Here is a 16,090-nt window from a genome sequence, read left to right as displayed (position 1 = left end):
GAGCACCTCTATAAATGTAATGCTACAATCACATTTCTAATACAAACCAAAACTTCAGCAGTGGATGTAATTCAACAGAAACATATTTTTACACATTAGTTCATTAGATCAGAAAACAAATGATGTACTAGTGTGAAAACTGACCAAAGCTTTCCCTTTTTCACAATACTAAATATTGAGCAATGGGACGGTAGAATTGTACACCGAGACTGGAATAGTGGTAGTCAAGGGAATCCCTCCTGGAATTTACATGGTTCTTTTGAACATACAGATCTCAGTGCAGTACAACATTATCCTCTCTGTGTCAGCCATAGATGTACTGTAGATGTTTCTCTCTTCTGACCCTAACATTGGTTAATTTCTGCTATTAATCTCTTCATTTGAGCATCAAACTTCCTTCCAACCTGCTCCACTTCTTTCTCTCTTCATTGTCAACTCATTTTCTTTCATTGGCTAAGTTGGGGTATAGCTTCGTGCTTAAACTTTTTAGTCTGTAAACAAAGCAGGGAATAGAACAAAGAAAATTAGGTGAGAAAATGTCAAAGTCCAAATTGTAATTCATAGCAAAGCTGCAGCCTTGTCCAAAATACCCACCAGTGGGCGATGCTGTTTACTGCCTGTTGCTCTTGATGACCAGGAAGATGGTGTAGACATCATAGGCAAACAGGATCCCAGCCAGCAGGCCAAACAACTAAGGGAATGGAATCATGTTTAATCTAAACATAATCTAACCAAAAAGTTATACTTTTCAGTGATGAATTGGGCTGAAGCATTTGAGAGCTGAAGAAGTAAGTAATTTGAGATGCTTTCATTTGTATCTGTTCAAAAATCTCAGGGTGGTGTGAGAGAATTTGTTTAATATTAATAGTTAACAATTATATACTGTTCTACTAATGCTGTGTTTTTGTAAAGGGATGGTTTCTACTCCAGCTCCCTGCAGCTAGTCTAGGCGTGTGGTCAAGGACATGGGTTTTACTCGAGATAGGGGTATCTGGAGCTGACAATTGATTTAGGGATGGCTAGGTGATAAAACCAACAGCTACATTCCAGTCCATGATTAATGGTGTGTGAGAGGGAGATGTCTCCGGTCTGACTGAGCCTGCATTTTCATAGACTGAATTGGTGTTTGTGTAATGTAAGGTACCAGGGAGAGATGGCTCGGGTATGAATCATGTTGATAAGAACCTTGTCTTGGGGGCCAAACCCTGGTTTCCATACAATGAGAACAGTCTTCACCGCAGATACCGTCTGCTGTGAATTATTCATTTCTTTCATACAAATCCTAACCCTTTGACTCATTCCACACATCTGCTGTTTGTCATGTAGACTGAGAGGGTGTATCTTTGCTATAAAATATATTTGTATTGTCTCTATGTCAGAGCTCTCGGCCCAACAATCACTTACTACCTTATTCATTTGTTTTGAATAAAGTAATATCCTGATTGTTGATTGACCTTGTCTCTCCTCATTATTGATTAGAATTTCCACGACAGTGGTTAGACATTTGACTCACCACTCCTGCAATACGGGCACCATCCCCAGTTCTATGAATCAAACAGATTAGAGAGGTAATGAGGTACACGGCTGCACCAGTAGTAGCACGGAAAAGATCCTGGTAGGAGGAGACCAACATTAGTGAATGATTGTCCTTCTATAAGCACTTGGAAAGTCCTTGTGTTACTGTTCGTTTTTATGAATGTATCTTTAATTGTGTCTGTATGCTTCTCTTTCTGTGTCTCTCTGTGTCTCAATGTGTATCTCTCTGTGTGTGTGTGTGTGTGTGTGTGTGTGTGTGTGTGTGTGTGTGTGTGTGTGTGTGTGTTGTGTGTAAACATATACTGTACTCACACTCCAGACCCAGTTGACCACCTTGATGGACTTGTCCATTTCCATCATGAAGACGACAAAAAATAAGATGGCAGAGACCATCTCACAGATGGCCACTCCAACAAAACATCCATACAATGATGCAGCATAGCAGATTATGATGATAATACTGATGAGCTGAAAGAAAAGGACAGAAAATGAATATGTGGGAAAAAGGAGAGTGAGAGAGAGAGGAAGAGGAGGGAAAAAGCAGCCTGCGTGAAAATATTTGGTGCAAAATGTTAATAAAGGTACAAATCTGTGGTACACAAAAATTGCTTTTTGGCTCAATGCATCTGTAGCCTAATTGCTTGACCTTGGGATGTTATTCATAGCATTTCCTTTTAAGGAAATCACTGCTACGTATCCAGGAATCCTTTGAGAACGTCTCGCTGTAGTTTACAACAAACTGACAATTAGGCTCCAAATTCGTCCCTTCCATTTGAATTAGCAGTTCTGGTTGAATGGCTTGATTAAAACTCATCCCAGACCGAAGATCAGCAGTGATAGGAAGAGTAATCTCGGAGTCATATTAAACAAAGGAAGACATTATGCCGGTTGACTTTTGACCCATATGCTATCCATGATAGCCTTCTACTCCAAGGCCCAGTGAGACCAAGGGGCAGCACAGTCAAATGGACAGACACCCTAACTGCCATGTCACAGACTCACACTCACACTAGCATCTTACAACAGGACACAATAAACACACCCACTCAGTCTATATGGGGTTAAAGACCCTGTGGTGACGCAATGAAGTAAACAAACATTCGAGGCTGTCCCAAAACACACAAAACAACAACAACAAACATAGTACACTCTTAGAAAAAAGGGTTCCAAAAGGGTTCTGCGGCTTTCCCCATAGTAGAACCCTTTTTCATTCCATGTAGAACTTTTTGGGTTCCATGTAGAACACTCCGTGGAAAGGGTTCTGCATGGAACACAAAAAAAGGGTTCTACATGGAACCAAAAGGATTCTACCTGGAACCAAAAGAGGTTCTTCAAAGGGTTCTCCTATGGGGACAGCCGAAATAACCCTTTTTGGTTCTAGATAGCACCTTTTTTTTCTATGAGTGTAGGCATATACGCCAATCAGTTTAGTAGCCTATATCACACTGACTAAGACCCCAGTGTTGGGGTTGATATTTTTTATCCTAAGATGTTTGGATGTCTTTCTTTGAAACTGTAATTCTTAATGGTGAAACTGCCACGTCCATTTGTGATATTACAATAAAAAAGAAGTTGCTGTAAACACTGTTTCTTCCATTCCGGTGAAATAAGGTGAGTGAGATGTTAAGGGAAGATATTGGTGTTTGTCAACTTTGCATGCAATTGCAAACCTACCCAATCTTTCATTGATTTGATGCATTCCAAAAAATATTAGTTAAAATTGGTTATGTGTGAACTGCATGGTTTGGTATGCATTATTTACATAATAATACATGTAAAGGGGGTAGGTTGGATGATTTGGGTTTTGGTCTTTTTAATCAAATGCTCTGTGTAAAAACAATCACATGTAAAAACAATCAAATTCAGGCTGCCAAATCACCTTGACTACAGTCCATTGTGCAGCACCAAGGAATAGGTAATGTGTTGGCCACAGAGCAGTAAGCCAAGCTAGGGCCAACCCAGTAAAAAGTGTGGTAGTAGCCCACAGATGATGCAATAAACTCTTTCCTGGAGTGTATTGCCTTTACATACATCCTGGTTAACTTAAGCCAGATGGGTTCAGCATAATGTGGGATAAAAGTCATTTTATTGGCCTGTGCATTATTTTGGACGTCATCCGTAGTGCATTTCTCTTTTCATCATAACACGTAACCACTTTGTCTCTCTCTGCTTGTGCTCCTTTCAAACGGTTGCGTTTGCCCTACATTTGATAGGCCTATAGGCTGAATATCAATGTCCATATATGACTGGACATACACTACCGGTCGACATTTTTAGAACACCTACTCATTCAAGGGTTTTTCTTTATTTTTACTATTTTATACATTGTAGAATAATAGTGAAGACATCAAAACTATGAAATAACACATATGGAATCATGTAGTAACCAAAAAAGTGTTAAACAAATCAAAATATATTTTATATTTGAGATTCTTCAAATAGCCACCCTTTGCCTTGATGACAGCTTTGCACACTCTTGGCATTCTCTCAACCAGCTTCACCTGGAATGCTTTTCCAACAGTCTTGAAGGAGTTCCCACATATGCTGAGCACTTGTTGGATGCTTTTCCTTCATTCTGAGGTCCGACTCATCCCAAACCATCTCAATTCAGTTGAGGTCAGGTAATTGTGGAGGCCAGGTCATCTGATGCAGCACTCCTTTACTCTCCTTCTTGGAGGTGTGTTGGGTCATTGTCCTGTTGAAAAACAAAGTATAGTCCCACTAAGCCCAAACCAGATGGGATGGCGTATCGCTGCAGAATGCTGTTGTAGCCATGCTGGTTAAGTGTCTAAATAAATCACAGACAGTGACACCAGCAAAGCACCCCCACACCATAACACCTCCTCCTCCATGCTTTACGATGGGAAATACACATGCGGAGATCATCCGTTCACCCACACCGCGTCTCACAAAGACACGGCGGATGGAACCAAAAATCTCAACTTTGGACTGCAGACCAAAGGACAGATTTCCACCGGTCTAATGTCCATTGCTCCTGTTTCTTGGCCCAAGCAAGTCTCTTCTTATTATTGGTGTCCTTTAGTAGTGGTTTCTTTGCAGCAAATCGACCATGAAGACCTGATTGACACAGTCTCCTCTGAACAGTTGATGTTGAGATGTGTCTATTACTTGAACTCTGTGAAGCATTTATTTGGGCTGCAATTTCTGAGGCTGGTAACTCTAATGAACTTATCCTCTGTAGCAGAGGTAACTCTGGGTCTTCCATTCCTGTGGCGGTCCAGTTTCATCATAGTGCTTGATGGTTTTTGCGACGGCACTTGAAGAAACTTTCAAAGTTCTTTAAATGTTCTGTATTGACTGACCTTCATGTCTTAAAGTAACGATGGACTGTCATTTCTCTTTGATTATTTGAGCTGTTCTTGACATAATATGGACTTGGTCTTTTACCAAATAGGGCTATCTTCTGTATGCCAACTCTTTATTAATCACTGTGAGAGGTCAGTCATCATTTCATGTTTCACTAACTGTCACAAATCATTAATTCCTCACGAAACTAGAAAGAAATACCATGATTTTACTGTGACATTTAGACTCCATCATGTTTAATCTGTAGGAGCTCCAAAGCAAACATTGGTGTCATATGAAGCTTCCCTCTGGGCAAAAACTGATTGAATCAACATTGTTTCCTCATCATTTAAACACCCAAAAATGTTCATTTAAACACCCAAAAATGTGATGACGTCAGTGCCGATTTGAGTGTGTCAATCTTGGTGGGGCAAACAACCAATTTTTTTTAGATGCATGCCAGCCAAGCCACTACACAACTCTAAACAATACATGAAATGCACTATAACGGTGACAAACGGTGCCCAGAAACTTTTAGGGTCTACATAAAGCTGTCCCGAGAGTGGAGCTTATGGCTGACTTGCTTAAATAAATATGGTTTCTGCTGACTCCTTGTGGATTTGTGTAACTGGATAAGAACCGTATTCTCCTTCAATAATAATGAAGGTCGACATGAGTTTTGACTTTTGAACCATACACAAACATTATTACATTTATGTTCAGTAAATTTACAATGTTTCTTCTTATATAATTAACACACTTAGCTCTTAAGTATAAGCAAATGCAAGCAAACGAGCTGCGATGAGGTAGGCCTATTTGTTCAGTAATTTCGAAATGGACAGCGACAGAAATTCAGATAGATATTAGTTCAGATAAATTCAGCAAGATGTTGAGGCCTTAACTGTACTCTTCTTTAAGTCACCACAGAGAGAGAAAGAGCGAGATAGAGACCCAGACTCAGCGGTTAGCCTACCAAATGAATAATTTTATTAGGCCAATGTGGTCTAAAAAGGAAGGACAATACAATACACAATATACAGACGCACTGACAGCGCATTGCGTAAACAAAACAACCCTCACAATATGAATTGGAATTACATGGGTCTATTACTGACATTTTTGTTGAACAAAAATATTTGAATGGTAAGAGACTGTCACTGGCAAACATGGTTATGAGGAGGGGATACTATAATATAATGTTGTTGGGTTTGTAACTTACCACCCTCCTCGTGGAGAAAAGCACCAGAGCTAATTATAACACACAAAGTAAGAAAAACAATTAAATGCATCGTTCTAACATTGCCCAAAATTATTAATACGATCCTAATGAGATATACCTATATTAGCAATATAACAATGCAGATGTACAAACTATGGCATATATGACAATAAGCAGTTAAGAGGCAAGCCGTAATTTCGATTAAGACATTAGCGAGCTGAGACGGATGTCACCTATATGCCGCCCATTTGTTCAGCACTTTTTAAACGGACAGCGACATAATTCAGAACTTTAGCCCTTTTTACAGTATTCTCCCTGTACACCAAGTCAGAAACGTAGGATAAATAACGGGGGCAAATAAGCAGACAATGAAAGCTCTTACAATACTCGATGATTACATTTCTCTAAAACAGGCTATAGGCTACATGTGCACTACCAAGTCAGAACAGTAGGCTATATTCCGTATTCGTTCAGCACTTTTGAAATGGACAGCGACATAATTCAGAACATGAGCTGTTCTTACGTTATTTTCCCTGTACACCAAGTCCGAACAGTAGGCTAAATTAACAGGGGCACATAAGCAGACAATGAAAGCTCTTACAATGGGGGCAGGTAAGCAGGCAATAAAAGCTGTGACAATATTCGATGATGACATTTCTCTAAAACTGGCTATAGGCTACATGTGCACCACCAAGTCAGAACAGTAGGCTAAGTTCTAAGGGGGGAAAGGGACCACATTTTTGGGTGAGGCACATGGGCTACTAACTGCTTACTACAAAACATACACTTAGTATTACTTTCTTAGCTACAGTATACATATCTCCCTGGCATATTACATCACTTATGCAGCAGCATACTAGACATATTTATGGACTCACCATTGTTGTGCTGTGCTCGCTTGAACAGGAAGTTGGCACGGTGGTCCTTCTTGTGGGCAAACTCCTCAATTACTTTGTCATCAAAGTCTGGCATTCTCTGGATGAAGTTATGCTGGATTGACAGCATGGCCAATGCATTTAACCTTTCATGGCCCATGAAGTTGTGTATGAAGGTTTTTAAGGGTGGAAAACTTTCTCTCTGACTCGGCGGTTGTCATCGGAGTGGTGATGATGATTTTGAGAAGCGTGACCGTCTCAGACAAGGCCTCCTGCAGGTTGTTTTCGTAGAGTGATTTCAATAAAGAAAGTGCTGTCTTTCCAGTGTGCAGCTCAGGATGCCGGTAGACAGTGAACAGCTCCCTTTTCAACTTCTCCTGGTTGCCCAAAGGCCATAGCTTGGTAGCACACGAGTTCTGCGGTCGGAAAGGAATCCTTCAGTAGCGTTTGGACACCACGTACATTACCACTCATCACCGCTGCCCTGTCGTAGGTTTGTGCAACCAGCTTCTCCCTGACATTAAGTGGCGCTAGGACTTGTTTGATGGTGTTGGAGAGGCCAACACCAGTTTTGTCCTTCACCTCTACAAAAACCCCTCACACACCCTGTTGTCTGGTAACATGTAGCGCAGCACTATTACCATCTGTGATTTACAGGAGATGTCAGTGGTCTCATCTGCCTGTACAGACGCAAAAGGAGTCTCAGACACCTCCTTAGCTATAGCTTCTCTGTACACTTCATAATCCAAAAGTTCGTTTTGGATCGTGCTTGATGTACCCTTCAAAATTGGTTGGTCGTCATAATGCCTTTGTAGCCTGTAATCTCCTTCATGCATGGTCTCAAAAATACACCTGAAAACGCCTGGGTTCAAGGAGTCGGCCGACTCATCATTGCCCCACAGTGCTGTCTCCCAATTGCCACACAATGTAATGCATGCTATAATTCTGGCAAGCACTTACCTATTCTCCTCCGTTTGTTGGTTGTGAAGGTTGATGGCTCGTCTATATGCTGTGTCTAGCAGAGCCACAACGTTTGATTTCCCCAGTAATCCGAGTTTAACAGCGTTGTCTATATGCACAATTCTCATGTTTTGAGACCCTTTCAGACAGACGTTTTAAATCCTTAAATCCAGATGTGGACCACACAACCTCTGTACTGAATAGCAGGCAGGGGAAGCAAAATAGTGATTGCTTTGAGATACTTGCAGTTAGCCACTGCAATTTCCGACTTGTTGTGTAATGTTTATGTCCAATGGCTGATGAGCACCGAGACGTTTTATCTCTAATTTCTCTTCATATGACAAGGATTGAAAAGGATTTGCCAGTAGATTGTCGACTTGATTCATGATAATGACTGCTAGCTTGCTAGCTAAGATTTTGAAAGTATGATGTTGACGTGATCAGTCCAATCAAAGCTACTGTAGATATAACATGATTTGATGTCATTTTATCTGTGGCCAATGACCTTGAGCCTTCTTGTATGGGCACTTCTAATGTAACTCTACGGGGCTTGAATTTTTGATTTTGCGGTGACGTAGTGTCCCCATGAGTGACAGAACACTGAGCCAATCACAGCGCAACTAGAGAACATTACCAACCCCTACGCTCTGTATTTCCACTGGCTGCCCCACCACCACAGAAAGCACTGATCTAGGCTGAAACACCTGCATTTTGGAGCTGCCTTACTCAAGAAAGCAAAAAAGAGAACATGTTTGTATGCAGCTTAATTAATTCAATATGTTTTTTTTTTTTTACATTGTTTGCAAACTGATACAGTGGAGAAAAAAAGTATTTAGTCAGCCACCAATTGTGCAAGTTCTCCCACTTAAAAAGATGAGAGAAGCCTGTAATTTTCATCATAGGTACACGTCAACTATGACAGAGAAATTGAGAAAAAAAATCCAGAAAATCACATTGTAGGATTTTTAATGAATTTATTTGCAAATTATGGTGGAAAATAAGTATTTGGTCACCTACAAACAAGCAAGATTTCTGGCTCTCACAGACCTGTAACTTCTTCTTTAAGAGGCTCCTCTGTCCTCCACTCGTTACCCGTATTAATGGCACCTGTTTGAACTTGTTATCAGTATAAAAGACACCTGTCCACAACCTCAAACAGTCACACTCCAAACTCCACTATGGCCAAGACCAAAGAGCTGTCAAAGGACACCAGAAACAAAATTGTAGACCTGCACCAGGCTGGGAAGACTGAATCTGCAATAGGTAAGCAGCTTGGTTTGAAGAAATCAACTGTGGGAGCAATTATTAGGAAATGGAAGACATACAAGACCACTGATAATCTCCCTCGATCTGGGGCTCCACGCAAGATCTCACCCCGTGGGGTCAAAATGATCACAAGAACGGTGAGCAAAAATCCCAGAACCACACGGGGGGACCTAGTGAATGACCTGCAGAGAGCTGGGACCAAAGTAACAAAGCCTACCATCAGTAACACACTACGCCGCCAGACGTGTCCCCCTGCTTAAGCCAGTACATGTCCAGGCCCGTCTGAAGTTTGCTAGAGTGCATTTGGATGATCTAGAAGAGGATTTGGAGAATGTCATATGGTCAGATGAAACCAAAATAGAACTTTTTGGTAAAAACTCAACACGTCGTGTTTGGAGGACAAAGAATGCTGAGTTGCATCCAAAGAACACCATACCTACTGTGAAGCATGGGGGTGGAAACATCATGCTTTGGGGCTGTTTTTCTGCAAAGGGACCAGGACGACTGATCCGTGTAAAGGAAAGAATGAATGGGGCCATGTATCGTGAGATTTTGAGTGAAAACTTCCTTCCATCAGCAAGGGCATTGAAGATGAAACGTTGCTGGGTCTTTCAGCATGACAATGATCCCAAACACACCGCCCGGGCAACGAAGGAGTGGCTTCGTAAGAAGCATTTCAAGGTCCTGGAGTGGCCTAGCCAGTCTCCAGATCTCAACCCCATAGAAAATCTTTGGAGGGAGTTGAAAGTCCGTGTTGCCCAGCGACAGCCCCAAAACATCACTGCTCTAGAGGAGATCTGCATGGAGGAATGGGCCAAAATACCAGCAACAGTGTGTGAAAACCTTGTGAAGACTTACAGAAAACGTTTGACCTGTGTCATTGCCAACAAAGGGTATATAACAAAGTATTGAGAAACTTTTGTTATTGACCAAATACTTATTTTCTACCATAATTTGCAAATAAATTCATTAAAAATCCTACAATGTGATTTTCTGGATTTTTTTTTCTCATTTTGTCTGTCATAGTTGACGTGTACCTATGATGAAAATTACAGGCCTCTCTCATCTTTTTAAGTGGGAGAACTTGCACAATTGGTGGCTGACTAAATACTTTTTTCCCCCACTGTATTTGACACATATTAATGCCAAAATAACATGGGGCTAAAAACAGGTCTCTGCCCCATCTGCCCTGAATGACGCGTCGCCACTGGATGACGTTGAATCAATGTGGAAAACTAACTGGATTTGCAAAAAGTTATCAACGTATGGGCATTTAGTCTTTTTATCACCCAACTTTTAACCTAAATCCAATGACATGGTGAAATGTTTTGTTGATTTCACGTTGAATTCACATTAGTTGACAACTCAACCAAATGTAAATCAAAACTAGACGTTGAACTGTCGTCTGTGCCCAGTGGGTAACCGCTTGCTTTGTAATATGAGTAGTATTTTGATTTCAATTACAATTTTCTTATATTAACTTATGCATATTGAAAAATATAAACATGAATATTGAAAGTATACAATTTTTGGGATCACTGTTATTTGTAAGCATTACCAACAGAGTGAATGTGAAAATGGATTCAAAATGGTTGCCCTCTGCTGATGATTTGCAGGATGTGCAATGATACAAGTAAAAGGAGGGCTGTGATTGGTTACAATGCCTACTATGCCAATTTCTCTGTATAAAATGGGCCATAACTTTAAACTAGGAAAGATCCCACTCTGGAACTTTGATATGCCCATAGACTATATTATGTTCAACAATATTTTGAAAATTAGCCTAATAACATTTTTATATTTTCAATATTCATGTTTATATTTTCTATATTAATAAATGAATGAAAGAAAATCGTTATTGAAATCAAAATACTTCTCATACTACAGAGCAAGCGGCAAAGCTTAATATGACACCAAGTTTTACTTTATAGCACCTACATATAAAACATTATGGAGTCAGGCCAAAATGGCCAAAACTTCAAGAATATTCCAACTTATTTCTCAATTATGCTTTAAGATACACATTTCAAATATACGTAAATAATTATTCCTCCAAAGGACCCTTCTATGGATTAAATGTCGTGAAAATCTGAAAAATTATGTCCTTCTTTTGTTATAGTTTCGTGAGGAATCACCCAGCATGTAAACTTTAATCTTCAACCTAAACTGTCAGCATTTGACTGTTGGGTGCTAAATGAGGGGACTGTCACGCACAACACCGCATTAGAAGTGACAGTTGGAAGCTCTTAGGCTAACTCTTGGCCTGTTCCCCACCCCCAAGAGCACATGGTTCTCATTCCAGGTCCAGTTCATCTAAGTCCACACAACTGTCTCAAAGATTTAAAATGGCCCAATTTATTATCATACTATGAACAAATCATTGGTATACCATCATAGAAATATTCATAGATATGTATATGTTGCAGAAAGAGTGTAGTAAAGTAGTAATAGGTCTAAGCTAAGTTCATTATGCAAACCATGCAACCCAAAGTAGTATGTCATCGTAATGGTCTATTCTAGGGAATTATATTATATTTCTACAACAGACCTTCCATTCATAGTTTAGTTACTCCTATTGAAGTAAGTTTAGGCAGATTTACAGCACTAGTCTACTCTTTGTGTGAGTCTCTGGCTATAACAGTGATAGGGAACAAACTTACTATTTCTGCGGCGAGAATAGTCCCTTTTTGGGTCATCACGTACCCCTTCAGCTGTTCCAAGCAGCCCGCATCGACATCGGCCTCCGTATCAGCCATAACTAACTTGAATGTATAGCTTACCAACTAATTATAACTGATGTATTCTCCTTTGCAATGTTGCAGAACTCAACGAAGACAACTTTGTAGCTAAGTTAAATTCAGTTGAAAAAAGCGGACTGATGTTATCTCCTAACTGCGGGGTTTTCTTCTCTCCAAGTTGGTACTATTTCGAATGAGTGAGTAACGTTAATGGAAACTTCAACTTCCTGGACTATGAAAAACTAGAAAACAAAATTTGGAAAGTGCACTTTTAGAAATGACTCGCTTGAAGGAGGAAGTAATGACGGGCAAACTGACTTTCTTTACCATTTGGCCATCATATTTGCCACCAATGCTCCTTATAGGACACATCACTGCACTCTATACTCCTCTGTAAACTGGTCATCTCTGTATACCCGTCGCAAGACCCACTGGTTGATGCTTATTTATAAAATCATCTTAGGCCTCACTCCCACTATCTGAGATACCTACTTCAGCCCTCATCCTCCACATGCAACACCCATTCTGCCAGTCACATTCTGTTAAATGTCCCCAAAGCACACACATCCCTGGTCGTTCTTCTTTTCAGTTCGCTGCAGCTAGCGACTGGAACGAGCTGAAAGAAACACTAAAACTGGACAGTTTTATCTCCATCTCTTCATTCAAAGACTCAATCATGGACACTCTTACTGACAGTTGTGGCTGCTTCGCGTGATGTATTGTTGTCTCTACCTTCTTGCCCTTTGTGCTGTTGTCTGTGCCCAATAATGTTTGTACCATGTTTTGTGCTGCTGCCATGTTGTGCTGCTACCATGTTGTTGTCATGTTGTGTTGCCACTATGCTGTGTTGTCATGTGTTGCTGCCATGCTATGTTGTTGTATTAGGTCTCTCTTTATGTAGTGTTGTGGTGTCTCTCTTGTCATGATGTGTGTTTTGTCCTATATTTTTATTTTATTGTTTCTTTTAAATCCCAGCCCCTGTCCCCGCAGGAGGCCTTTTGCCTTTTGGTAGGCCTTCATTGTAAATAAGAATTTGTTCTTAACTGACTTGCCTAGTTAAATAAAGTTAAATAAAATAAAATAAAAAGTATTCTGCCAGCAGTGACGTTACTTTCGTATGGTAATGATAAAACCTTCAAAATAGTACCCCCAATGCAATACACTGCAATAGATGTACATGAGATACATATTGGCTTGTAGAGAGAACTTGTCTACCTGTCTCAGATAAAGTGGAGTGGGAAATACTCTGTTGGGTCTCTACCAACCAAATACAGTGCATTCGGAAGGTATCCAGACCTCTTTACTTTTTTCCACATTTTGTTACAGCCTTATTCTAAAATGGATTAAATCGTTTTCCCCCCCACATCAATCTACACACAATACCCCATAATGACTAAGCAAAAACAGTTTTTTATAAATTTGTGCACATTTATTAAAGATTAAAAACGGAAATATCACATTTACATAAGTATTCAGACCCTTTGCTATGAGACTCGAAATTGAGCTCAGGTGCATCCTGTTTCCATTGATCATCCTTGAGATGTTTCTACAACTTGATTGGAGTCCACCTGTGGTAAATTCAATTGATTGGACATGATTTGGAAAGGCATACACTTGTCTATATTAGGTCCCACAGTTGACAGTGAGGTCGAAGTAATTGTCGGTAGAGCTCCAATACAGGATTGTGTCGAGTCACAGATCTGGGGAAGAGTATCAAAAAATGGTGTTGTACATATCCAGCAGCACTTAGTTCTTCACCCCCTCCATAGACCCCAATGCAATACACTGTAATAGACTGTACATGGTTACATTGGCTTGTAGAGAGAAAACGTTTCTACCTGTCTCAGCTAAAGTGGGGTAAAAGTGGGGTGGGAAATACTCAGTAGGGTCTCTACCAACCAAATACAGTGCATTCGGAAAGTGTTCAGACCCGTTTACTTTTTTTTCCACATTTTGTTACGTTATAGCTATATTCTAAAATGGATTAAATCGTCGTCGTCGATTTCTCATCAATCTACACACAATACCCTATTTTGACAAAGCAAAAACAGGTGTTTAGAAATGTTTGATTACATTTTTGCAGACTCTATTGAGTAATTCAAATAATTACAGGTGTTGGCGCACGAGGGTGGTTTTGCCCCAACTGTTGCTCTGATTCACTGTTACAGTGTGGAATTTCTGGAAGTAACGGTAACCTAGGATATTATTTGGATACATTGTCACAAGGAGAGCTTTTGCACTATGTTGAATAAGGTTATGTGTCATTCAATATGGTTTCAAGTCCAGTGGGCAGAAACAAACGGAAAGCAGTAGACCTATCTAGGTTATGCGGTTTTTGTGTGACAAGCCTCTGCTTTGGCAACAGCTTCTACTATGTTCTTGACAACTAGATCTCCCTACTGATAGGCTACTAGTAGGCCTGAAAGTTGCGCAATGTAAAGTCACTTTATAGCGCGCACCTTTAATACCCAGGGGGTGTGAGCACTTGTTTTTACAGCAAACAAGACTGGGAACAGCTGCCACTATGCTTAGGTATGTATGACACGTTATCTTCTATAAAATGTGTTATTTCACTTAGGAGTATTTTGCTCTATGCAGAATAGAATAGTATAGGAATAGAATAGAACTGTGTTGTTTATTGATTGTTCATTAAACCCAAGTATTGGACGATTTACAATTATTCCTGTATTTATTCAAACATTTTAGATTTTTTTTAAACCATATTAAAATGCTTTGAATATTTTACCAACCCTGATTATGAAAAAACATTAATTGCATTTCAACTGTAGAATTCTGGAAAACAGAGATATCATGCCATCATGTGGCAAAGCAGCAGGACTGCATGTGGAATAGAATCAGCAGAACTGCATGTGTATAGACGTTGGTGAGGTGTGCCATGCGATGTAGACTAGCCTAGAAGTAGGCCTGCCTACCTTATACCCTCAATGAACCTCATAGCGAGCTCCGGGCACTACTGAACATCAGCACATAGTACAGCATAAACAATACATATGATCTACAAGATTAGAGACATAGACAAGACATTTAACTTTCAACTGAATAATTTCAAGTTTATTATATTTTGTTTCACATGGATTCCATAGAATAAGAATACAATAGATATTGTTTTCTCTGAATTGTCATTATCATAAATACTTATAAGAATACATCATGCACAATAAACACAGCACTATCCAAAGGCGTAAAGAGTATCACAAGACATCATTCACCACCAGGGGCGGTGTGTTCAATAGGGCGATATGGGCGACGCACTGCCAAACGGGAAAAGGAAGGGATTTTTTTTCTAATCAATTATATCACGGCAACAGTAGTTATCAGTGTTCTAATCTGATCTGACTGCCACTAAATGTCAAATAAGGCTAAAGTCGTGCTTCAAATGGCCCCGCCCGTTTTTGGGGCGATTTCAGTCATTTTGAAAATCGCCCAGAAGTCTGTCATAGACTCCCATGTAAAATCTATTTTTTTCAAATTTCAAAGCTTTCAATACAATCTCTATGGGTGTCTGTGGGCTTGCACTTACGCGCTTTCGTCATACGTGACGTAACCATGAACGTAACTAAGAAAATAGCGGCTAGCAGCGTCTCTGTTGCGACCTGCAGTGTGGCGTTATCTTATGTTTTTAATTTGTACACTTAGTGGCGTTATTTTATGTTTTTAATTTGTACACTTAGTTTACAAACATTCTGCCAACCATGGATTTCCAGTGGTGGGTTTTGGACTGATCTTGTACATACCCGCTACGAACGGACTAAATAATGAAAACGCTGCTGGCAGCGGAATCCAATACAGCTGGGAGACTTGGCTGGATGACAGAGTCCCGGACAGAGAAGTGGAGCCGGCCGGCTTCACCCTGGTCAGAGCGGACTGCGATCTGACAGTCACAGGGAAAATCGATCCTGGTAAGAGAGCGACTCTGTACCCCCGACATTGAACTGCTTTCTGTGTCACTGCGACCTTACTATCTGCCCCGTGAGTTCCCCCAATTGTTTGTTACCGTTGTGTACTGTTGATAATCACAAGTTTACTGGAGAACTGAGACCAAGTAGAGACTTTGGACAGGGTGGATATGGTATAATAAATCCGAAGAGAGCCCCGAAAACATTGTGTGCAGACATTTTATACAATAAATGATGTAGGTTGAATCTAGTAGTTCTGATCTTCTGATTGGT

The 16,090-nt window shown here is 40.2% G+C and overlaps 1 protein-coding gene across 1 annotated transcript; it reads right to left on the bottom strand.

The window, feature by feature from the left end:
* LOC311123642 (proteolipid protein 2-like) lies at window positions 1-12,321 on the bottom strand. Its single transcript, XM_084197882.1, has 5 exons — window positions 11,823-12,321; window positions 1,849-2,004; window positions 1,514-1,612; window positions 595-691; window positions 1-491 (listed from the first exon to the last, which is right to left on the bottom strand). The coding sequence occupies exons 1-4, from the start codon at window positions 11,916-11,918 to the stop codon at window positions 611-613; spliced, it is 432 nt and encodes a 143-aa protein (XP_084054008.1). The 5' UTR covers window positions 11,919-12,321; the 3' UTR covers window positions 1-491; window positions 595-610.
* Window positions 12,322-16,090: the final 3,769 nt, after the last annotated feature.

This window comes from Coregonus lavaretus (genome assembly GCF_964263955.1).
Source record: "Coregonus lavaretus genome assembly, contig: HAP1_SCAFFOLD_3292, whole genome shotgun sequence".
NCBI lineage: Eukaryota > Metazoa > Chordata > Actinopteri > Salmoniformes > Salmonidae > Coregonus > Coregonus lavaretus.
The sequence above is the reverse complement of the archived record's forward strand: the minus strand, read 5'-3'. Positions and strand labels throughout refer to the sequence as shown.

Bases quoted from the DNA above. Each gene is read 5' to 3' on its own strand.
- LOC311123642 (XM_084197882.1), bottom strand. From the start codon at position 11,918: ATGGCTGATACGGAGGCCGATGTCGATGCGGGCTGCTTGGAACAGCTG. The intron at 1,613-1,848 runs GTGAGTACAGTA...TCCTCCTACCAG, and splicing joins TGGTCAACTGGGTCTGGAGT to GATCTTTTCCGTGCTACTAC. The intron at 692-1,513 runs GTGAGTCAAATG...CCATTCCCTTAG, and splicing joins GTGCCCGTATTGCAGGAGTG to TTGTTTGGCCTGCTGGCTGG.